This window comes from Syngnathus typhle, linkage group LG22, assembly GCF_033458585.1.
Source record: "Syngnathus typhle isolate RoL2023-S1 ecotype Sweden linkage group LG22, RoL_Styp_1.0, whole genome shotgun sequence".
Classification (NCBI taxonomy): Eukaryota; Metazoa; Chordata; class Actinopteri; order Syngnathiformes; family Syngnathidae; genus Syngnathus; species Syngnathus typhle.
This window is the reverse complement of record NC_083759.1, coordinates 5,061,790-5,087,677: the sequence shown is the minus strand read 5'-3', so window position 1 is coordinate 5,087,677 and position 25,888 is coordinate 5,061,790. Positions and strand designations below refer to the sequence as shown.

Genomic DNA, 25,888 nt, shown 5'->3' with positions numbered 1-25,888 from the left:
TTGCGCACTCATAAAGTCGCCTTTGCCAGCCAAGATGTCTCTTTACTGGCTCTCATCTCCATTTAGAATTTATATAACAAAAGAACATGGTACAGTATGTACGTGCAAATTTTGTTTATTGAATAAATCCTTCATGTCAAAATATGACCTTAAATATTTTTAAATCATTGGAAGGAAAGCCTGTTGCCTTTCAAAGCAAATTCGGATATTATTTTGATTTGACAAACAAAAACGTACACTGATTTTAAAAATTTTATATAATCATCGCCTAGTATAGGGCAGCATTGCCGTTTTTATTGTTGTTGTTATTATTATTTAATTTCCTCTTGTCTTTGTTGGTTATTTGAAAACGGCTGTACTGTGTATTATTGGTGATGCATCTTGCAGTGAATGAACAGTTGGGTCAAAAATAAACACAATCATGGGTCAAAAAAAAGGACTGAACGTGGTGTGGGTTCATTTAACCTATTTTATGAAAAAAAACCTCTCATATTAAATAAATAAATAAATAAAAAATCTCATTTCTATCTTTTGTGAAAATAAACAAGATGGTTGAATTGACCCAAACATAGAGTGCCCTGAATTTGAACTTTTGTTTTTTAGTGAGCAAAACAAGAAAGAACCAAAGAGCATGTATAATCCCGCAGCATGGGTCACAAACACATGTTTTGTAATAAGGAAATGTGTTGTTTCAAAGTTTGCGAGGACATTTTGTCACCTCCTACCTCACATAGACAGGAACCAACAGGCCTGGAAGATTATGTAAAAAAATATATATATATATTTTGTTCAAAACATAGTATTTAGTAAACCACTAAAACTCAACAACTTCAAAGTGTCATCACAGCCTCATGTCTATTCGAACATTTTATTGTTGATCCCGCTCTTCTTTTGTCATGAACAAAATTGCCTTCTGATTATCATGTGTTATTCAAGCTTCTTCTATGAAATCCTGCAGAAATTAAAAGCATGACCATCATCTTATCTCCCTTTCATATTCATTTACTCTTGTGGCATTGCTTATCTTTATTTTAGGACTTACTGCGTTAATAGGACATTATTATCATACTTTGTGACATATCGTGGAGATTTGTGATGGTTGGACAAAAATAACTCATTTAATCTCATCTGCATCCTTGAAATATGAGGAAAGGAAAATTACTTGAATCCTCAAAGTCAACTTTGAATGTAACTTGAAAGAATGAGAAAATAGTAAGAAGGTAAAATCAGAATAAACTAGAATAACATTAATTCAAATCAAATGAGGATAAGTAGTACGGATGATGAAAGAATTAATGAATAGTAAATAAAAACCAATACCGACTAATGCTGATGTATGCATGTTGGCCACTAGGGGATGCTATGTTTACGTGTACATTTTTATTGTTTATTTTATTGATTGTTCGCACTTGTGATTGACGTCTGTTTTTATATTTCAATTCTCCCTTGGTGTATAGCACAATAACAGACATTTGGGAAAGAAAAAGCTGACGCTCATGTAGTAGTCAGTAAAGAATATCTTTCTTCAGTAAAAACATATAACATTTGTACAATATACTTTGAGATCAAAACTTTTAAACAACTTGAAGGACACTGATGTCACAAAGTCAAATAAATTCTAGTTAATGCTGCTGTGATGTAAAAATAAAAAGCAGAATTTGCATATTTTCTGGAAAAAACAAAATAAATGGTGTTACTGAAACTTGAATACAGGTCAGAGCACAAAAGAGCTAATGAGACTTTGGCTGCAAGTAAAGAATTATTTTGTAATTCATATTCATCCTGTTGTGATGTTACAGAAAAGTGCAACATCATTCCTACACAGCTACCACAAAAAACAACAAAACTAACATTTGTGTTCTATGACATTTAACATGAAAGATGTGTATTAATGACACATCACCAATTATGTTTATGTTTTACAACAAGACAACAAAACATTACAACAAAAGGCTCAGTCATGTGTTAAAGATACTGGAAGATGGCCAAACACTTGAGATTGAAGCGTGTGCTTAGTGCTAGGTGTTGTCACGCGCAAAAAGGGGAACGTACAAAAGCCTTCTATTACCTCACTAAATTTTGTTTTGATTTTTTCTAAATGTTCCATACGCGCAGTTTAATCCTCATATCACTTTTAGAAAAGTAGTACCGTATTTTCCGTACCATAAGGCGCATCGGGTTAAAAGGTGCAGACTCAATTGCGGGGGCTTTGATGAATTTAATCTACACATAGGGCGCAAATGAATTCGATAGTATTTATTTGTCAATGGCGGCGGAGGTACGTAATCTACGTATTGCGTACAGTCCTCTGATTGGTTTACCGCCCCGATTTATGTAAAATGTAATCCTCTGATTGATTCATCGGGTCTACATATTACGCCTACATATTAAACCGTTTACAGATTTCGTAATACGGTCCACACAAAAGTCGTACCTTAAAGGCGCACTTTCGGTTTTTGAGAAAATTAAAGGCTAAATTAAATTAAAGTGCGGAAAATATGGGACGCTTTGTTGTAAATTGCTGAACCAAATCCCAAATTTTGAGGGATTCCCATTTGTTTTGTACTGAGTCATCATTAATAAATTACAATGCTTGCATTATTATATATTTTTTTGCTGAAATGGTAAACACAAGAAAGCAGATAAGCATATGGAATCATTAAAAAACAACAACCCTCAAATCATGAAAGAGAACAGTTTCATATGAAAATTACCGGGACAATTTACAAAAGTATTTGTGAAACTAAACCGTTTCTAATGCATACAAAATAATTTTTGCAAATAAAGTGCACTCATATGTTTTAGTGAGGCTTTTGGTGGGACTTAACTCTGAATTCTCACCAGTTCTGCATTGTGACAGTTTCCAACTCACCTCTCGGACGCAGATCCTCTTCAAATGCAAAAAACACAACCAGATGGAATAAAGTGCTAGTTCAAACATTATTTGATACACAAGCCACATGTGTAGAAGTGCAGAAGACTGAAAAAAACAGTTACACCCAAAATTTTGATCCAGTATAACAAATTGGATGTGGACTCAGACACCATGTACTGTATTTATTGTTTTACTTTTGTTGTTATGATTCCAGCAATAATCATTAGTGTAACATTTGCTTAGTCCATACTTAACTTCTAACTTTCAATGAACCTTTCCAAAATATCTTTAATCCTGAGTCAGTATTTGTTTGCTTAAAATACTGCAAAACTGAGTCAAGACATTTCACAATATCACCTCCTTGGAATTTTTTTTTTTGTGATGGAAGAGAAGCTGGAGGAAGGACACCGAGGTTGTGTTGCAGGTGTAAACGAGCCAGATGTACCGTAATCTTCGGACTATAAGCCGCACCGGGCTATAAACGGCACTGGGCTATAAACCACACTAGCTAAAACTCGTGATTCCAGGTTCAAAATTTGCGAAAAAAGTTGCGGCTTATAGTCAGAAATCTACGGTAATCGTAATTTAGGGATAATGATAAGAGCTTGATAATGACATTGTTGACGATAGGCAGCGTGTGAATGGGCAAAGTGAAAACGGACGGGGAGAAGACAAACTGTTGCAAGCAGCCCAGACGTTCTGTCTGTCTCACATTTCAACCTGAGTTTCTTTGGGTGCTCGTGTGTCCTTCATTGAGCCAGAAATTGTGTAGAATCTGCAAGCACAAGAGACAGACATTCATTGATTCACTGCCGACCCAGTTGGTATATATATGACGTCTATACCCGTCAATGGGACTGAACAAGTTAAAAAATATTTTTTATTTATTTTTTTTAATTTGGGCCACATTCCTTTTCATGACTTATTCATATAGAAGAAAAATGGGGACGTAATCTGTGGATAGAATCTGTATTACGCCATATTTTATAGCTCATAAATCTGTTTCATGTCTATCTAACGTTGATTAAAAACCAGGGACCTCTTTTTCCCAGCCCACTTAAATACTCGTTTTGACTCCTTATCTGTTCTTCAATAGGCATTTGAGCATCAAATCAAACAGGTTATTGTCATTCTACAAGATACAGCCAGGATGAAATCTTGTTTCCATGGTGTCAAAAAATCCAAAGCCACACGTTTGTATCCATCATCACAGCAAATACAAGTCCGTCATACATCCAGGGAAAACTGTAGACTGTAACTACCATATTTTCCACACTATATGGCGCACCTTAAAACCTCCAATTTTCTCAAAAGCCGACAGTGCGCCTTATAATCAGGTGCGCCTTACATATGGACCAATATTAAGCCACTACAGCAGGCGTGTCCAAAGTCCGGCCCGCAGGCCAAATGTATATATCTTATATATGGACAAAGTTTTAAAATGGGCCATTCATTGGAGGTGCGCTTTATAATCTGTGCGCCTTACATATGGACAAAGTTCTAAAATGGGCCATTCATTGAAGGTGCGCATTATAATCCGGTGCGCCTTATAGTGCTGAAAATACGGTACTCAATTTTATAGGGCACAAGTAACTCATGCCAATGCAAAAAGGCATTTCTCACCATACATTGAGAAAATTTAGAATCGCCAATTAACCGACGATGCCTTGAATGAGAAAAGCGAGATTTTGTGACCAAAGACATTGCCTTACCTGGGCTTTCGAAAAGGCCTGCGTTTCCCCAGGGCCTTTAAGCAGAAAGGTGAACAGGAGTTTTTCAGGCCCACTAACTGGTAGATGATTGGATTGTACATTGCCGAGGATTTGGCAAGCAGAGTAGGAATGACAGACACGGGTATGGGCACCGAGTCCGGCTCCCCAAATGCCGACACCACTGACACAATCGCATATGGGATCCAGGCAATCAAAAATCCTGCACAGATCAACATGGCCACCTAGGTTTGAACACATACAAGTCATTTAGACGCACTGGAACTCATCCTTAGAATAATGTTACAAATGTGTGTCTTTCACATACCTTTGTAAGTTTTATCTCAAGGTTTTGATTGTTATTGATTCGGGCATCACAGTGTGAGATTTCTTTTGCGGATGATTTGACTTTATAGATAATCCTCACATAGGAAAAGACCATAATTACAGTTGGAAGGATAAGACAGAAGAAGAGAATAGACATTACAAAACTTTGGCCGGCCACAGAGGATTGCGCCAACCACCAATTCAAGGTGCAGGAGGTCCCGAATGGTTCCGGGGCATAACTTCCCCAGCCTACCAGGGGCATGGTGGCCCAAAAGGCGGCATATATCCAGACAAAGATTAAGCAGAGAAAGGCGTGTTGCCTTTTCAACCAAGTCCCTGTACATTAAACGAGGTACAATTAGTTATTGGTTATCTCGGCAAGTTTAAAAAATATATCAATAGCCTACCGTATCTGAGATGGCAGATCTTGAGGTATCTATCCAGGCTGACCATAGTCATGGTGGTGAGGCTCCCACATCCGAAGAAAAAGCCTGCCCAGCCGTAGAACTGACAGCCGTCCCAACCGAACAACCAACGGTGGGAGAAACTAGAAACAACAAAAAAGGGCTTTCCTGTCACTAAAGGACAGGGGAAGTGGGATGTAAAGGGTGTAAAAAGAAAAATAAAGGGTGACACACAAACGATAAGGAGTAATGAGGAAAAAAAAAAATGTGTGATAGTTTTGTCAAGGGTAATGGTGGTATGCAAAAGAGAAAAAGAAGAAGGGTAAGGAGTAAAAAGTATGGAAAATAAGATTAGTATTTTTTATTTGTTATTTCCTCAGACTCATTCATGTTTAGATTTAGAGTAACAATACTAATGTGATTTGATAGGAATGACAAGGTAATGATGGTTTCACATCAAGTGGCAGAATGAATATTTTCCTGCCCTCCCACGATTGCAAAATCTAAATTACTTTTACATTAAAAGATAAGGTAAACCATATATTTGACAGGTGGTAGAGATCTTGTTTACTCAACAGACATTTAAATTTTACAGCTTTCATGTGGATAAACACCCAAAAGATAAGACCAACTTTTAATTTGCATATCAACATTAAAATCTGCAAATTATTTGCACATTTATTTTCCCATCAAGCACGTAGCAGTCATATCTTTCACACCATGAAGGTTTTGTCTCTCAATTAACTTTGGTTTGTTTAAAATTGCTTTGTTTTAAAATCATTAAACGGGGTAACACACAGACTTTTTATTTTTCTGATTGAAATCATTCCAAATGAAAAATCTCCGGTCTCCTGTTTGCATGTGACATGATCTATTTCGATCTGCAATCTCCGCTACGGTAATTAGATAGCAGAATGTTGCAGCCGTGTGACACGCAGAGACTTATGTTACCATCCCATGATGGAGATTATTCATCTATTTAGCACAATAAATTTACTCAATGTATAGCCGATAAACAAAAGTTGGGGATGTTGAAAGAAACTACAAAATTGCGTACACAAGGGCGGGCCAAGCAGCACTTGTAGTCCCAAATGAGAGACAATAATTCTGCTCACATCCATTTATGATTGTAGATCGGGATTCATTTTTATGGCTAATAACACTTTGAGTTGCAAGGCATATCTGTAAGCAAGGGATGGAATCATTTACTTCCCTAACTAATTGTGAATCAAGACAAATGTAGTAGCAGAACAACTTTCCTGTCGGAAGAAGGCAAGTTTGACTGGGCTGCGGTCAATTCAAACTGTGTTTTATTATTATTATTATTAAATTATATGGAAACATTTTTCCTTTGCCATCCACATGGAAACCAACGTGGTGTAAAATATATATAGTCAAATAATAATAGACATTAAAAACAATAAAATACAGATGGAGCCATTATATCAAGAATTATTATATTATTAAGAATTATGTTGGAAGATGTCTTTGTGAGGCGCGCTTTCAACAAAGCAATTCCAAGAAGACTCATACATGCTTAGATAGCGGTCATTGTCAAGAAAAAACTTGTTTCATAAAGCACATGTTGCAGGAACATTCTGATATTTATCAGGGTTCATTCTACGGTGAAAAAAAATAAAGATCATTTAGATTGTTAATGTGACTGTATCAGTCACAAGGCGAAATATTGAAGACATTTTTTCGAGAGCAGGGACTACTTGGAATGTAGCTGTGAGGCGAACCCATGATCGTATTCTTTTATTTCAATCTGTAGAAGGCTGACCCTTGACCTTGACACTAAGCAGAAAGTAGAAAACTTTTTCTTAACTGAAATAAAATGTTCTTTATTCCCCAAGAGAAACATTGCTACAATTTAAGATGCAAATTTGATTATGTCTTTGCATATCTAGAAAAAATTTGGAATGTAGCTGTGAGGCAAACCCATGATCGCATTCTTTTATTTCAATCTGTAGAAGGCTGACCCTTGACCTTGACACGAAGCAGAAAGTAGAAAACGTTTTCTTAACTGAAATAAAATGTTATTTTTTCTCCAAGAGAAACAGCTACAATTTAAGATGTAAATTTGATTATGTCTTTGCATATCTAGAAAAAATGTGGAATGTAGCTGTGAGGCAAACCCATGATCGCATTCTTTTATTTCCATCTGTAGAAGGCTGACCCTTGACACTAAGCAGAAAGTAGAAGAAAACTTTTTCTTACTGAAATAAAATATCCATATCTTGGACACCGGTGCTTCAGGCTTTTGCATCCAAAACATCAGGCCAACCAACAGATGAGGCAAACAAAGACCATTGAAAATTATAAAGCCGTGTACATTGCTAAACGTATTCGATGCATAACTCCAGTCGACAAAATTGCAAAATCCTTTTTCCTTGCTGAGATGTCACGTCATGACCAATCAGTCACACTATTATTGAGTAGGAACCGAAGCCATGGCATCAAAGACGAGCGAGTGAAACACAACTCAATTAATCAATGTGCAAAATAACAAGGATGTGCAAATTAAAGTAATAGCTGCGATTATCAGGTCTTGGTGCCATGCACTGCTTCTCGCTGAAACTCAATAAGGCTCTTGTTGAGAAAGATTTTTATTGTGTCTGCACAGCAGACCATTGCCTCAAGTTGTGTAGTTCACCCTAACAGCAGGATGATTTCTCGTCACGCCCCACAATGAACAGCCCTTTTTACAAACATATCCACAAACCTTTTTATACAGAAGCTGTCTATGTGGATCATGCGATATGCATGGAAGAACGAATGTTGTACTTCTGAAACTATTTAATTTGCTCTATCCGTAACACAATACAATAGCGGTGCTTTTTTTTCCCCTTACTTTTAATTAAAACTGACAATGCTTTAGAGGTTACTGTTCCTGCAAATGCCCCATAACCACACATAAAAAAATGACATCTCCTTTACAGCAGCAGATAGAAAGCTGTTATGTGACAAAAATATAAAATGGAGGTAAGACTGTATCAGGGATCAGCTCTAAGCCTCTTCCCCTGTTGCGATAGCAATCGAGGCCTTACAAATGAGGTCGGACTGGAATCCCCATGGACTGAGATGTTTGTCGATGACATTGTGATCTGCGGTAAAAAGCAAATGGAGGAAGACTTAGAACGGTGGAGGCAAGTGCCGTAAAGAAGACGAACGAAGACTAGCAGACGAAAAACTGTGAATGAATGAAGAAAAAGAACACAACATATAATTTATTATTAGGCGTGGCCTTTTAAATGAGAAGCAACTCAACTAAGAGAAGAGCAGAATAGCAGTAAACAACATTACGTTCACTCAGGAGGGTGTCAGCCGCAATAATCTGGCCTTGTTTTTCTGAAGACACCAGATCCACAGTTTACTCCCACTTAAAATCAATATCTAATGTTCTTAAACCACCAAGCCAGGCACAAGCTGAAGTTGATCAGAACCAACACATAGAGTACACATCTCCGTGTGCCACGAACAAAGCCAAGCAAACAACCCACGCTAAAAGACAAACTGTGACAATATAAACAAACTGTACACAAGAACATCTCCTCTTGTAGATTCTTATCTTGCTGGCCATCCTGCATTTATTTAAAACCCTGTAAAACGTGTGAGGGCCTGAAAAGTAGAACAAGGCTAAAAATAAGACGTTTTGCACCATCGTTTCTGATATTTGGATTAAGCACAAAGCACGACGAATGTATGGGGATTAAAAGAGGTGGTGGTACGCTCAGTGCCACTTATGACAAACAAGATAGCTAGCAATGAGCTTCAACTGGTTACTAGGGTTAAACATTTGTGTTAAATAAGATACGTTTCTGACAAGTATCGTTATGAATAGATGACGGGGAAAAACAGAAAAGTCATGCTAATTGCTAAGCTAACCCAAAAATCGACAACACCAGATGATTACGATTTTCTCAAAAGTCTGTTTGGAACCCCGTTAAAGCGGATAGACAACTTTGAATAGCAAAATAGCAGGCAATTCAGTAAGAGCCATATTCTATCTATTCTAGTATTTGCGTAGTGTTTTTTAATTTTATTTTATCAAGCAAACAAGCAGCATCTGAATCATGCCACATGATTCCCACCAGACCAGAATGACAAAGAACTTAAGTCAAGGCTACAGACGACAAAACATGACCTAGATTCGGATGGTATTTTAACAACCGTAACATTTCAGTACCTGGAACAAAACACAAATGGGGCAGTTAGGAAAACAGCCCAACTAATTCTTTTTGGTTTCTAATGCACAATTGAGCTGTAAGAAATACAGTCGTTCCAAGAAATTAACAAATTAAGAAATTAGAGCATGTGAAAGCCCAAAGGTCAATCTCAAAGCCCGTATTCTAAATCAATCACGCTGTCATTTTATGCGTCTCGTAGAAGTCAACATGCTTAAAGTTGTTGCTATAAAATACAAAATGTTTACATGCTCATTATGATTGTTTGATTGACTGATAGTATTGGTTCCATCTCCATTTGAGATGTTCAATCCTTGAAAGCTCTTCACGCTACAGTGAAATTGTTTTTTACTTGTTTCCATTTTATTAAGTTGTATTCAGATGAGCCTTTCAAAGTTTATTAATGCAAAGGAGAAAATAATTTTCAAGAGTATATGCATAATGATTATATATATTTTGCATAACTGTCTGGCTGTCAGGAGACATATGCAGACATACTATTTCAGAATGAACAAACTGCCATGATGTTATCAGGTCAACAATATAATTGGTAAGATGGAAAAACAAATGACAATTAGTTAAAAATTCATTCAGTTAAATAGTTGTCATGAGCCCGTGAGCACGTCCAAAGAAGCCTTGAATAACATTTTCCCTTCGGGAGTCGGAATTTCATTACCAAGCAATCGGTGACTGCTGAACCACAGAACAGAACTCTGTATGTGGTTCATCGGACACGTCGCCAAACACCAAAAAAAAAAAAAAACATCCCAGCACGTTTAAAACATGATTAGATTTTTAATAAAATATGTTTTTGTTGTATAATAGTTGGAATAGGCAGTAATCCTGATTTACACTAAATCAAAATCGAGGATAAAATGATCTAGGAATGTTAATATTTGTGGGTTGATTTTTAAAATGATTAAAAAAAGTACCTGATATTCCAAAGTCGAAGATGGCTAAATTCAAAGTCATAAGCTCTGGAGGCTTCAATTTAGTTTTGCGTTTGATCGTCATATACAAGACATAGCCATTCCCTGTTGCGGACAGAATACCTGTAAGAGAGAGCAATGTGTTAAATACATAATTAACAATGACATTATGGTTTGAATCTGGGCTTGTGAAATTCTGTGTGGTTTTCTTCCTCCCACATTCCAAGAATGTATCTCAGGTCAGAGGAACACTGTGAAATGTCCATTTGACTTGACATTCTTGCATTAGTCCCACATGGGGAAATTCCAGTATACGGCAGCAAAGAGGAGTTGGGAAAACAACGAAGCTACTGTAAGAGGCTGCCAATTAGAAAAAAAAAAGTATTAAGAACAAATACAGTTCAGTACTAAATTGCTTTTTCCTTTAGAAACAACTCGCAAAAAGGAGTCCTTCAATTGAGAGGCTGATTTTTTTTACTAGTTGTTTTTGTGAACTGATTGGCTGAGAACTGTGATGCTAATTGGCTGATAAATTGGGTTAAATTTCATTTTAGGCGAATCTGAGGTATAGTTGGTGAAAGAGTTGACAAGTCAAAACAAGTACATTGTGAGGACTGCAGAAAATAAGAGGAATAATGAGCCCAGTTGAATCTACAAGTAAAGCAGCTTTCTTTAATTGGAAATATATATATATTAAAATAAATAAGAAATAATGAATATGATAAATTGTGCTATGGTTTGCTTTCCTGCTCCGTTTGTGATAGCAAATCGAGTTGTCATTAACACAACAGTGGCACGCCACCAAAACCAATGAAGAACAATATGTCTACTATTTGTGGTTTAAATTCCTTTACATATTCAATTTGAGTGTGCATCCATGCCTGTCTAACTCGGCGTAACTAGCGGTGCAAAAATAAAACTAAATTCTTAAACAGGTTGCGCAAAAAAAAACAAAATCTAGAACTAAGAATATATAACAATATTCTTGTTTCAAGTATTTGTACAACACACAGTACACACACGGACCAGTTCCTCTAAACGTGCAGAATTACCACAGGAATTTGTCTCAGGTTTGATAACTTGCGTCAAAATATGGATACATTATGGGAGGGGTATATGCAAATTGCATTTGTCAGAAGGAATCCTGGTTAAGCCTGCTTTAGTAGATCAGCTTCCACATCTGTGTGCATGCATATTCATGTATGTGTCCATTTTTGCACATGCAAACCTTTATAGTTAATCAGTCCCACAATTCCCATTCATTATAAGCAATATAGAATGATGGTTATCCTTTCTTCCTGGAATTCTTCAATAGCAAAGCTAACAAATGATGTCTTTGTGAGGCCACCTCCATACAAGCGCTATTATTTGTGCTTTCTGAGTGCAGATAACTGTTTTGTTGTGCGTCATCAAGAACCTTTAAAACTGACCTATAATGCAGATATAAAACGCTGCAACAATGTCTGCTTCTTTTGAGAGTCTGGAGGCAAAAGGATCACCACGGAGGAGGTAATGGGGCACATATGATGGGTGTGTCTCATTCGTCATCACTGCCATCAGCGAGGGGATTTCTGTAAAGAGAAGGAAAATCCCAAATTGCTTATTTGCATAAAAAACAGACTGCACAACAGGTCCTTACGAAATTATTGTAAAATACATATACCGTAAATTTCGGACTATAAGCCGTGACTTTTTTCGCAAATTCTGAACCCGGAATCACGAGTTTTAGCTGGTGCGGTTTATAGTCCGGTGCGGCTTATAGTCGGAAAATTACAGTATATTAATTCCACATTTATATGATGTCTGATCACACCCGTTAGTCGTCCCCCGGCTGTAGACACAATTCCTCACAAATCTCTCCCTCCATATGTGGCATCTGTCTTCCGGCAGAATACACAATACGAGTTTTATAAATAACTTGTATTTTCTCCGAAGCTAGGAAACTTTTTGTAATCAAACAGCGTGTGCCTCACTAACTTCCGAAGTTGGTCTTTACCAGTTGATTGATAGTGCACTTTTTGAACTCTCCCGCTGTCACAAGAATGACTTTTGAGATTTTGCACCCCAGCTCTCTCCGTCTGAGATTTTATATCAGGAATCTCATCATCATGACTTCTCAATAAACAACTGGTGAGATTGCCTAACCTCTGAAACCTATAGAAAGTGGCACACAGAACAATTTATTTGAATATCAGGAGTAATTTCTTTTCCAAAACATACATTACATGAAATTGTTTTGTTTTTTTGCAGTTCTCATTGCTTTTTTTTAATTACTTTATTTTTATGGCCCGATGTGTTTTTGATGCAATTAATTGTGTAATCGTGACTTTAGAACACCATTTGGCAATTAATATATTACAAAATATGCACAAATTCAGAGGAAAAACAATAAGCCAAGAAGCCTCTGGAGTCTTGATGTCATTGGAATTTATCCAATGACACTCATGACATTTATATGCTAATTCATTCTGAACCTGCAGCAAATGAAATTTGCCATTTTGAGTGAAAGACACGCACTATCGCAATTTGTCTTTGTAATCTAACCGAATCAAGAAGAAATTGACAAGCAATTTGTTGAACCATTTTCAATGTCACTGAGAAGCAGAAGAAGATGAAGAGTGCAAATCATGTTTGCACAAATTGGAGGGTTCTGGTAGCCTGCCTGAAAATTGATGTTTGGATACAGAAAAGAAAACTTAACTAAGAGGAAAAACAAGGGACTGAGTGCTAGATTGACCAACTTTGTAAAAACTCAATGGATTTGAACCTCTGCACCTCCATCACTCTCTGGTTTGGATCGGCCTCCAAACAAGACAAGCACAGACTGCAACGGACAATCAGGACTGCAGAAAAGATCATTGGAATCAACCTCCCATCTATCCAAGACTTGTACCTGTCCAGGACCAGGAAACGTGCAAGGAATATCTCTACAGACCCTTCTCACCCAGGTTGCAGTCTGTTTGAACTACTCCCCTCCGGACGGCGTTATAGAGCTCGGTACGCCAAAACCAGCAGACACAGAGACAGCTTCTTCCCCCGGGCTGCTCTCCACACCTTTTTTGAATTTGTCTACACTGTTTGTACTATGTGTCCTCTCTGCATCCATTGCAGCCTGGTCATCCTGGATAAGGGACCTTCCCATCTGTGGTCTCTTCTCAAGGTTTCTCATTTCCCCTAGCTGGAGTTTTGAGTTTGTCTTTGCCCTTTGCCGTTTATGATCAGGGGATGTTTGAGAATATTGCCATTTTTCACACATCCTGAGTGTTGTTAGTCACCTAAATGTTGAACAGAGGGTGTGATTTACCAAAATCAAATTCCTTGTTTGGCACGCTCAAACATGGCGAATAAAAAAACTCTTGAATCTTAACAAATGTGTCTATTTATAAAGTTCCAATAAATAATAAATAAAAGCCTGAGAAAGTTCAGGAATGCTCAAAAACAGAATTCCGCAGATGAAGAAGTTAATTAGAAACAGGTAAGTGTCAAGAATGGAAGACTCAGTTTTTTTACCGGCCTATAATTGAGGTCAAGGTTGAAGTGAATTAGTCACTACTTGTTATGCTAACTCGGTCCACATATGTAATGATGTACCGCTATTATTGTATTGCAAATTATTTTGCGGACCTCTCGGAGCGAGGAGACACAACTTTAGCATTTAGCCACATTGACTCCGAATCATTTACGTCTACATCGCGATGGATCTAACCACCAATTATTTTCCCATCCTTAATGAGCAACAGGCAAGGTTGCATGTTAGATTGTTCGTGTGAAAAATCAAATTGAATGAATTACAATGTAACAAAGTCTTGTGTTATTTCAAAACTATAATGCAATGTTGTTTATTACATTTTCATTAATCTCACCAGATAGAGTACAGGGGAAATTTGCATTACAGTTTGAAAACTGATTGTGACTTTTGATTGTGATGGTGAATAACGATGGAAAGCAAATATGTATTCTGCAACGGTAAATTCAGACAATCAATTCTATTGAGATAATGTTCTAGGAATCTATCGAATGCAAGTGAGGTTTGTCTAATGCATTCGATTCACGCCGGATATTGTAGTATCAGAAACGACATCAAGAAATGTGTTTACTTAATATCGTGCGAGGCGTGGGAATGCACGGTGGTGAAATAACAAATCAACTGCAATAACATCTGACTTAAAATATTTATGGATTATATATAACAACAGGAATTTGATTTATTGACGGTGTGGTTCGCTTGTACGACTTCTTATCAAGCACCACGATTCAGTTCACACTAATCATGAATGCGAATGATTATCTTGCCCATAATTGACTGGTGGCCATATGTTTTTCAATTCATCCTCACCTCCTTACAATACCCGAAGGTTTCATCAAGTGCAGTACTTCACAATCCTGTCAATAGAGTTGGACAGTTTTATCAAATAGATTCTGCTAATCATTCTTTAATGGGGACGCTCGATAAGTGGAATTTATTTAATAAAATTATTAATAAATTATTAATAAATAAACAATTTATTTTAAGTGGATCGGGAAAAAAAAAACGTGACACTAGTTACAAATACTGATCAGACGATCCAATCGTTTGTGCGTCAGCTAGTAACTAAAGAGCTGCCACTATTGAATATTTTTATATTATTATTATATATATTCAATATTGTCAGACGAATAATAATGATAAGGTCTGTGCACAACATGCTAGCGTGCCCCCCAACTGGTTTTCTTCCTGTTCACACACACACAAACACACACACACCAACACACGCACGCACACACGCACGCTTTGCCCCTCCTAGCATTGCATCACCATAGAAAATACATGTCCTATTATTTATTGTTAATGGTTATCTTCAAAATACTACTTTATATATATATAGCTGAAAACTCTGAAGAAGATTTTTTTTTAAGTCTGAGTTGTGGGGAATTTTTTACCGTGCCAGACGCACTGGTTGCCCATGTGTCCTCGACAAAGACTGCTTTGTCAGTTTTATTTGCCGTCAAAAGCAAGCATGATGTTGTTTATAACCTGATCAATGCCTTTCATTGGTGAGTTCAAGATACGTTCACAATAATCTTCCTTGTGCTATTTCCTCACATAAACACATACTAGAAGCAAATATAAACAAATGATTATCAACTCTAACTCATCATTGCAAAATTTAATCCTTCCAGACAAATATAAAAAAAAAAAGAAAAAAAAGAAGCTACTGGCACTGCTTTTCATCAGTAGTAAATATCTCAACTAAAACACAACAATAACAAACCCAAAGCGCTTCTTTGATCAGCTCAATAAATTATTTATTACTTAGTCTTTCTGAACATGTTTTATGTGAGGTGGCATATACTTCAAGCACAATATGAGATTTTATCTTCCCCAGGGCACTGGACATACTACAGGCTCTGGAGAAACGAAGAAGCTGTGGTCTACTACCACATCAAGGAAAATTATACATACAGAGCTATGTCTCTGATCTTTAATAAAAGACGTTGTTTACCGTTGAGGACAATTGAGCAGTTTTGGGGCGGTTACCCACCGCAATGCAGTACTTATTGCACATCAAATTGACTCTTCTGGCAACTTACTGAAACAGAATAAATAATGTACAAAAGAGCTGACCTCAACATTAGAACTATCAGGATCATCATTTTGACAGTTCTTGTTATTCCTTTTAATATGTTAATGATATTCATCACCTTCTCATTTCCATACTGTGATTACATTGTATCAAAACATGAAAATATTAATGAGTTATAAATTCTTCAATTATTGTAACCGTCAATTTAACGGGTCATTTAAATTATGCTGCCAGGATTCCATAGCAACCACGGAATTGATTTTTGAGAAAAACTGCAGATTACCATGGTCTATAAAAAATATTTGCGGTAGAGTGGGCTTCAAAATATTGATGAGGCCGAGGTTAAATGGCCACTGGAAAGTTGGGCTGGCAGTGACAGCAGGTCAATAGTGTTGAATTTTAGGAGTCATGTAGTAATAGGTATGGCAGCCTTGACCTTTTCCCATCAAAATAAAATAAACTTATCATGAAATCAGATTCCGTTACAATAGGTGTTGATGCAGGTTGAGAAGTATGTAAATGAGAAAAGTTTGATATAAAAGTTTTTATGCACTACCATAAAAAAATGAGTGCAGTCAAGAGTTTAAAAAATAAAAATATGACAAATATTATTTACTAATCTTCAGTGGCTCAGAAGCATTTGGGCACATTTTAGTGTTCAAGACTACCGCAAAATAATCAATCCAATTTGAGGCATATTATTTTTGTACATTTATTACTTTTAGTTCATGGATCTAATTATATGCAAACATTTCTTGTGACACGATATTTACTTGATCATTTTTACATCATAACTTTACTTGTTGGATTATGAAACAGGTCGTGTATACATACGTGACAAGGGGAGCTTCATAACCAGTAACTACTCCAGATAAAATAAAAAAGACATTGATTAATGAACATTTGAGTTATTATTACCTTGTTCTCACCTTTTGATGATCGGTCATCAGTCACTCCCGCCGAGCTTTAGTGGGTAAAAAAAAAAAAGCTGAAAAAGAAATTGTTTCACGTTGGAAGCAAGTGCTTGAAGAAAAAAGTGACAATGGGAAGATAATAAAAGAAAAAAGAAAGAAAAAGTCAAATAATCCCGTGATGCAGCATTTGCTTTTTGCTGAACTATACTTACTATCGTCTCTGACCCTGCCACAGCATCAACTCTTCACAATCTGTGTGTGTGCTTTGACGTATCAGCTGCAAAGTTCCTGAGTGGAGACTAAGCTACTTCTGGTTGGTTCTTCCAAAGTAAAAGTCCATAGCAGTCAATAGCATTTTTTTCATATGACAAATAATACATTGGCTTTAAATCTTATTAGGAAGTGATTAGTCTTACATGCACTGATGAAAAAGTGCCCCCCATAGCATGTAATGATGTAAACACCCAATTTAAAAAAATCTTTTATCTTGACTTACACAAGCTTCTGTCCGTCATTCATTCATGTGTACACATTAACATTTATCCGTCCATTCTCACACAAAAAAATACTGTAATGCAAATATTTATTTTTATGGAAAGGCAGCATAATCAATGAATATTAAAAAAAAGTAATTGATTCAGTACAATCTCAAAATGCAATACATGAGATACAAAAGGCTGAGGCAACCTGGGCTGCATTATTATGTAGTTCAACTTTAGCCTCCACATCCTCATTTCACAGGTTAATATCTTATGACCTTGAATTTGTTATTCTTCCACTAAACTGAGTGCATTATAAAACATGTCATCTTTACATGGTGGGACCTGGGGAAACAATCAATACCAGTTCAATCCTTTTAGTTGGATTACAAAAGAAGAGAAGATAAAATCTCTAGTGTGGGGGTTCTTGGGGGCCTAGTTGTGTTACACAACTCCATTTTGACGTCATACATCAACCTGCACAGCGGCAACCGAACAGTTTAGCTGTCAGTAAACAAGTCGGGTGCCCTCTTTATGATTCAGCCAAAATTAGCACACTTCAAATTTGAAAGCAAAATTTTGTACATCAGCTTTGTGATCCACAAAAATGATTTTTCACCCTCTCATACAAGATTGTAAATGGACATATTTGGCTATATCTCTGATTGTCGAATCAATTAACAGGGAAGAGAAACTGCAACTAGTCATGGGTGGACTCCACCTCTCGTCCGGTCAACTGGGATTGGCTTCAGCTTTCCCGTGACCATAAGTAGGACTAATGATTTTTTTTTAATTAATGTAATGGATGGATTGTCGTGTTTCCAGACTGCACTCCCAGGTGGCAAAGTATCAACCACAGAAAGGCAAATTCATATGTAAAATAATGTTGAACTTTTTAAATAAAACTAATGTGTGTACGCTTTTGATCAAAGATGAATACCCAATTCATTTTTGAAAACATCTTTGTCCAGTTTAAAGAGTGCCGTGAACTTCATTCAACATCTTTTGCTAGTATTTCTGCTTCTTGAGTCTGGGTCAGTGAGCATGACACCTAGAGCTAAATAAAAAATTAGCTTTGATGGGATATGCTTGGACAGTTTTACAAGCGAAATCGAGGACACGTGCGGTGACATCTTACAGATGGACAGAAACTGAATTATTGAATTACAGAGGATGATTTGTGTGCCACAACTCCTCAACATCAATGGAGAACAGAAAAATATACATATAATTCTGTTTGTTGCAGTCTTATTATGCATATAATGTACTGGGTACTCAAAAATCAGCTGTGATAAATGTCATAGGAAGTTTAAAATTTTATGCGTAATACTTGGCACGAATGAAATGCTGGCTAACGTCAGGTTAACGATAGCTTAGCTGATATCGTTTTGCTACTGTTATTTTGTGAACATGCAGGGCTGGTGAATGTCAAACATGGTGAAAAATGTGACTAAAATTAGACTAAGGCTTATATTTTCACTGACTAAAATTATTGCATATAAAAATGGATAAAATGTGACAAAGATTAAAAAGCATTTTTAACCAAAAGATTAAGACAAGCTAAAATGTCTTCAAAAAAACGAACCTATTTTCCAAGGGATTGCGTAATAATCCAAATGGCATGCCGTCATGAAACAAAAGGCACAATACATTGCTGTAATCATTTTTGGCTGAGACCTATGCACAATAAAATTACAAAATATTTTTTCATTAGTTTTCATTCAGTAACTTTTTTTTGTCATTTCTTTTGTCACGATCCGGAAGAAACAGATGGTAATTTCCGATATATTCAAGCAATAGCCCAAACATAATTTACAAAAAGGCCATTTAATTCAGCATTGCTGATCCTATGAAAATGAATATTCTAATCCTTGTGACAGGATTAAAGGATTTACTTTGGGGGTGCTATGGACTACATCATACTGAAGAAGTGGTGTTAATGTTAAAGAGCAATCAATTGATGGCTCTCGATCTGGTAAGCGTTGGGGCCAGCTCACAGTGGTGCAAGATAAAACTCATGACAGCAAAGTGTTACATCACTGAAGCATTTTCTCAACATGTTTGTTATTACTTGCCGTCACTTTACCTCTGACGCATCATGCGTGAAAGCGTTTTACTGTGATGGCCTCTTTTGCGCAACAGCTGCCTTTCACATCTTAAATGGAGTTCAGGTTCAGTCAAGCGTCACCTACGAACTTCTGTATCTTCTGTAAAAGTTTGAAATACGGCCACAGAATTGGTCATCGAAAAAGCTATTATATAGTCAAAGGATGGCAAGAAAACTGTGAATTTGTTCCCACAGGAAAAAATAAAATAAGAGACTATGATTCATTCTGTGGTGATGTGAGGCTGTTGAACATCACAAGCATTAGTGAGTAGAAGAATGACAAAATGGCAGCAGACTCATCCATACCTGGAATGACGAAGCCATTTTCACACGAGCCAAACGATCATCATATTGGTATCTCCAATCAAACAAACCCTAATTGCCAATTTAATACCTGATAAGATCCCATCTGATTTATCTATGAGAACAATTGATGGATGAGACCAACTTTTACAGTTTTCCTTCTATGTGGAGTAATTGAGTGGTTTCTCCTCCATGTTTTATTTATACTGTTTCATAAGCATTGTTATTCCAGACTCCTTTAATGGAACCACATCTGTTATTAATGCTGATTTCAGCTACTTTGTCTCTCAAGTTTCCCTTTAAAAGACAAACATGGTTTGCCACAATAAAATGAAACTGTGCTTTGAGATGTATGTATGTACAATAAATACCACCATGATTCTGGGGGAGCTACAGAAATAAAGCTATAGAAATAAAATGAGACTTTCAGCTATTTAGTATAAGCGTTCCCAGTTGACCTCACTTAAAGTCTCTGACGTTCTATCATTGAAAAAAACGAATTTTAAGTGCACTTTAGTTTTTGGGGACGGTCTGTGTCTCATGCAAATGTCACCATAACAACCATTCTAAGAGAAGAACATTGAGCTAGGAATTAGCAAGTTATTTTGGTGTTATTGGAAACTTCGGATGTCTCTTGAGACTCCCTCCAGAACAGCAGCTGTTCGACCCACCACATCAGGAATCCGAATGAAAACCGCAATTGCTAATTTAACAACGCCTGCGGCCAGATACGTTAAATTGCATTTTGACTCATGAAAATAGCACTTGAGCTAATGACAAATGTGAGATCAACCTGTGGTTGCACTTCTAAAGTGTTACTTGCAGCTGACTACCATAACACCTATGATTTTAAAAGTACAGAACTTGTGACGCCCTTTTTTTTTTTTTCCCGGAACTAGTTGCCTAGTTATAAAACAATAAACTTGTCACAATCAAAGCTTTCTATGATCGAAAAATGCACAGCATGGCTTCATCTACAGAAGCATTATTTTTGTCGTTAACTTCTCAAACAATGTTCCCAATATAGTCTATTCATCTTTCCATCCAACACACTGTGTGTCACGAAATGGGAATTCAAGGCTCTACTGAATCGAAATTGACAATAGCCTTAAGATACACAAAAGTAGAAACCACAAAGTAGCTCAATATACCGTATTGGCATGAATATAAGACGGTGTTTTTTGCATTGAAATAAGACTGAAAAAGTGGGGGTCGTCTTACATTCGGGGTCTAGACATACCGATTCGCAACGCTAGACGGCGCCAGATATCCTTAAAGCAAATGCTGAACTTACCTCCCCAGGCCAAAGCGAACCCCCTGTCACGAAGAATAAAAATAAAAATAGCGGTAGCACGTAGAAGAAAAATAAAAAATAGCAATAATGATTTGAATGAGGCAAAATAACTTTCTCTCGAATATATTGTTATAATCATTTGTTTCAGATGTACTGTAATTATTTTCTGTATAAAAATTAAATTTGGTGTTCAAAAAGTCTTTTTTCAAACTTGAGTCTTAAAAAAGAGGGTGTCGTCTTATAATCAGGATCGTCTCATATTCGGGCCAATACGGTACTTTGAGAGAAGGGAATCACGATGCAAGAACAAGATCATCCGAAACTAGAAAAGGGGGAAGGGCTCAAGAATAGCAAAATTCCTATATTGTATATTGTAAAATCTGAAGTCAACCTGACCTCTGCCAAACACAGTAAACATATGCTGAAGCACGGCGTTTGCTGTCGCACATGTTGCTGGTGTTACACAACTATAGGGCAGATTGTGAATATAATAGAGCTTCAGGAATTAGCACATATATGTATTTTTTTATGGAATTTTGCATTTGTACATGTTGACTTTGATGCCTATGTAAAAAATGTAAATTAACAGCATCTATATTGAATTACTGTCTATTGGCACCAGATAATCGAGAATGAGTCATCAGATTCTCTATAGACCCAAGTAACTAACGTGACCTAATTGTCTTAGGTATTGGAGACAAACAAGATAAGACAGATGAAAACAAGATCCCCCCATCCAGTCCCTCACAAGCACAACAACTATTTATCTATTAATTGGCCATCTATTCTGTTGCTTGAGACAGATAAATTGTTGACATTTTCTTTCATTTAGAAAGAGAAGATTTAACAAAAAAAAAAAATCTCAACAGGAACTTTGTCGAATAGCCCACACTGGCCTACTGGCTTTACTTTGCCCATCAACACAACACGTTTGACCAACTTGATTCGAGAAGACAGCAATTGTCTTTGCTGAAAGGCAGGAGAGAATCTTGGAAGAATTGATGAAATCATTGTTGAATTTGACATGGTTTGACAGATGTCCTTGCCATGACATTGGCTGGAGGCAAATATCATGTCATTCAACTTAAAGAATCTAAAAGCTATTTTACACTCCATCCCTTGAGTTTTAGCTAGTGTGGACATAATGGATGTCATGATGAAAGTGTGACCAAATCTGCGGGGTGTGAAAAAAAAATGTGTCAGACAGTCCCATTTTAAAAATAAGTGAATCTTCTCTTACATCAGTGGAAAAGTTAAGAAAACCACAACTGGGTGAATGTTTCCGAATTTCTATCATTTACCCATGATGTTATTTGACTCATTTTATTTCTTCTTTTCAATGATGAAACTGACAAGCCGGAGTGTGAAATAAAGAAACTGAGATTGACATGAAGGTGGCTATTGAACCTCAATCTCAGCAGTTGGAAAGATTTGAAAATCATGAAGGGCAAGTCAACCCCAAAATTTTCTTTGTTGTGCAGCCCAACTAGTCAAAACATTTGTTTTGTTTGTGGAATATGAATTAGACAAAATCCACCTGCTTTTATCCATCTCAGTCCCAGAAATGGGATGATACCCACAATCGTGATGTGACGACAACTGGAAAAACAAAAAGCAATAATCAAATAGCACCCAACATGCTTTGAAATGTCACTGGGGATGAAAATGAATGTGCTGCGACCTGAAACATTCCTGAGGTTACACTAACAACGGTATCTACGTAGGATTCTCATCTGTGAGGTCCTGATCTTTTTTCCTGACACCTGAGACTTATTATCACAGGTGCCGTCTGGTTTTGTCACTGATGCGAAGTACGAAAGAAGACGAACGAGCGCATCGTGCATTGACGTGGATGAGTGTAACAACTGATGGCAATGTTTTATTCCTACAAATCTCTACCAGAGTTCATATTTTCAAACTGACTTCATTTCTACAAAATCACAATGTCCCATTAGTGATGTGCATCATGTAGGTCACACTTGCCTTAAGGCATCATAAACAACAAGCAATCAAATTGAATTTCTGGAAAGTCTAGACTCAGCCTTTTGCCTGAAGCTCTTTTCAACAGAGAAAAGAGTAAGTGTTAAAAAAATGGTTGTAAATAAAAATGGCATTTGACTTATTATATCGGTCGTAACATCCATTTCCATCTTCACTTGAAGGTATTATTCTTTTGACTGTGCTGATTAAAAGCAGTTACCATATTTTACGGACTATAAGTCGCACCTAAAAACCCAAAATTTTCTCAAAAGCCGACAGTGCGCCTTATAGTCCGGTGCGCCTTATATATGGACCAAATTTCTAAATTTAAACTGGCCCGAAGCATTGTGTCAAGAAATCAACCATAGGTGGCCTGCTGAAGACTATGAATCATGAATCAAAAAGACTATGGATCAATATTGTTGTGATTATAAAATAATTTGTTGCATCTGAAGTTGAAATAAAAAAGATAAAATGGAGAATGATTTGATTTGGATTAAAAATCTGACATGATGCATTAATGGTGCGCCTTATATAAGGACAAAGTTTTAAAATGGGCCATTCATTGAAGGTGCGCCTTATAGTCCGGTGCGCTTTATAGTCCGGAAAATACGGTAATGTCTTGTGACATGTTGGTATTCATCATTAGTAAAATACTAGTATTTCTATTTCATGCAAGCCTGTCTGAGGACTTCCCAGTGACGATACGAGCAAGCGAATGTACACACAAAGTACAATAAAATATTGCTACCATTGGTAGGTGTATACAATCTTTAATAATATATATATATTTTTTAAATGAAGATCTCTGAAGATGCAAAGATCCTTTTGGTTGTATTGTTGGTTGCAGATTTTCATTCTTAGCTATTAATTTATTGCCCCCAATACATCATGAGCAGATGAGTTTTCAAGTTGGCATTTCGGCAAAATACAAGTGGTCCAACATTACTGCCGTTCTGCTGCTACAAAATTACCCATCCTTCATGTCAAAGTGATTATTATTGTTGTTGAAGTAAATTATTTTCCATTTCACTGCACTAAAAGTGTGAATTGCTTTAGAGCAAATAAAACAACAAGAAGAAACAGCTGTAATGCCCCTGAAGCAATAACACGAGCAGATGAAACCCGTCATTTGCTCACATGGTTCTGATGAGAGCTTCTGGGTATAATGGGAGTGAATACAAGATCCTGAAAATTGTGATGCAAAACCAAATTGTCTTCCTAGAATCACCACAATGAAGGTCATTCATATCTTGAAATGGGGACGTAACTTGGAATTTTCATGGGTGGGAATAAAAAACTTCAGAATTCAATATGCCGGCATTCTTCAGTGTACTCTTTCCCTATAACCTTTACAATTTCCCCATTGTTTGACTAATAAATGTTATGTTGTCTTGGCTTAACTTCGGTCAACCAATCGTTCTTTGCATAGCATTTTTAATTCCCCCAAATACAAAGACCTATCTATAAAAAATAAATAGATAAATCAATCAATCAAATTATTAGCATCAAAGTAGCGAGGGATCACTATACTAGCTTTGTACAACTTAACAAGCTTTTATTTTAAACTGTATCTGTACTGAAAGAGGTTGTGGCGTATTCAAATCACAAAATAACCTGAAGTGCTGAAGCGCTTTTAGTCCCTAACTGAAAAATAACAAAGGTCCTCAATTCATTTTTGATGTTGATGATTTTGTGGTATCAGTCGTCAGCGAGAGGGAAGGGAAGTAATGAAATCAGTTTTAATAAGCTTTATGGGGTCAACATATTTGCAGGTTGTTGGAATTGTTATTCCAGAACAGGTTTGTGTAAATAATATATAAATCTTACATAAGGAATGTATAGATCAATAAATCTTAAGTCCCATATTGATCTGGTCATGTCTGTAATATGTATTGATATGAATAAAATATTTCAAGTCTGACATAAACCAAGCTACAGTGTGCAAAGGAAGCCTGAGCTCGACCATTTAGATAAGTAGAAATAAAAAAATCATTTGACAAAAGTAGTTGCCGTTGGATTTAATCCAAATAAGTCAGAGAGACAATTTCCGTTGTGAAAGACAACAACCTCTGACGCGCTGAGATTGGAATGCTGGTTATATTTATCACAGAGTAATGGAAGAATGTTGTTGCTTTTACGACTCACCAATAAATTAATAAGAACAACTGCATTTTTACAACCTGTGTAATGGGGAGATACTAAAATATAAATTGGATGTGTTGCATTCGTGTATTTTTGATGATGTAATTAAAAGAAACTTTTGCATGAAATTATAATCAGGCTGAAACAAATTCAAGGTCCTACAATTTATTTATTTTCATTTTTAAAAGATGGCATGGCTATACTGGCCCTCCTCATTAGCGAGTGGTATATTTTTTATGGCTTGAATACGCATAAGTTGCAAATTCAAATATTCTACACAACAATAACAATCAATCAATCAATATTGATCATTTTTTTGGAGGAGTAGGTCATATACACACGTGTTTCCTCAATTTAGAAGTTTTCTTTCGACTGAACGGGTTAAAATGTTTTTTTCAATTTGGAAAAAAAATCTGCGATGTCGTGAAGCCGCGATAAACGAAACGCGAAGTAGCGAGGGATCACTGTATACCTTTTTCTACCACACAAACACAAGGCTAAACAAACTTTGTTCGTACTTATCTGCATTTCCTCAGAAACAACCTCTCCCCTCTGAAAATATCTTCCAGGAACAAGACGAGCATGAAACAAGTCTCACAGGGCCTTGCGTCTGCGAATGGAAATTTGGCAGGGAGGTTTCATGATGAGTATAAATACAGAAGACATGTCAC

General features: G+C 36.5%; 1 protein-coding gene across 5 annotated transcripts; it reads right to left on the bottom strand.

Moving 5' to 3' along the window:
* Positions 1-1,499: 1,499 nt before the first annotated feature.
* On the bottom strand, positions 1,500-17,166 carry opn5 (opsin 5). 5 transcript variants are annotated; one of them, XM_061270832.1, is made up of 8 exons: positions 17,122-17,166; positions 16,914-16,959; positions 11,862-12,002; positions 10,435-10,554; positions 5,319-5,489; positions 4,913-5,247; positions 4,588-4,829; positions 1,500-3,650 (listed from the first exon to the last, which is right to left on the bottom strand). In XM_061270832.1, exons 3-8 carry the CDS (start codon positions 11,986-11,988, stop codon positions 3,584-3,586), a joined length of 1,062 nt encoding a protein of 353 aa, XP_061126816.1. In that variant the 5' UTR covers positions 11,989-12,002; positions 16,914-16,959; positions 17,122-17,166; the 3' UTR covers positions 1,500-3,583. The 5 variants fall into 5 exon arrangements, with proteins under 5 accessions (XP_061126816.1, XP_061126811.1, XP_061126815.1 ...); XM_061270827.1 differs by having other exon boundaries at positions 16,925-16,959; positions 17,122-17,157; XM_061270831.1 differs by having other exon boundaries at positions 16,914-16,983; positions 17,122-17,148.
* Positions 17,167-25,888: the final 8,722 nt, after the last annotated feature.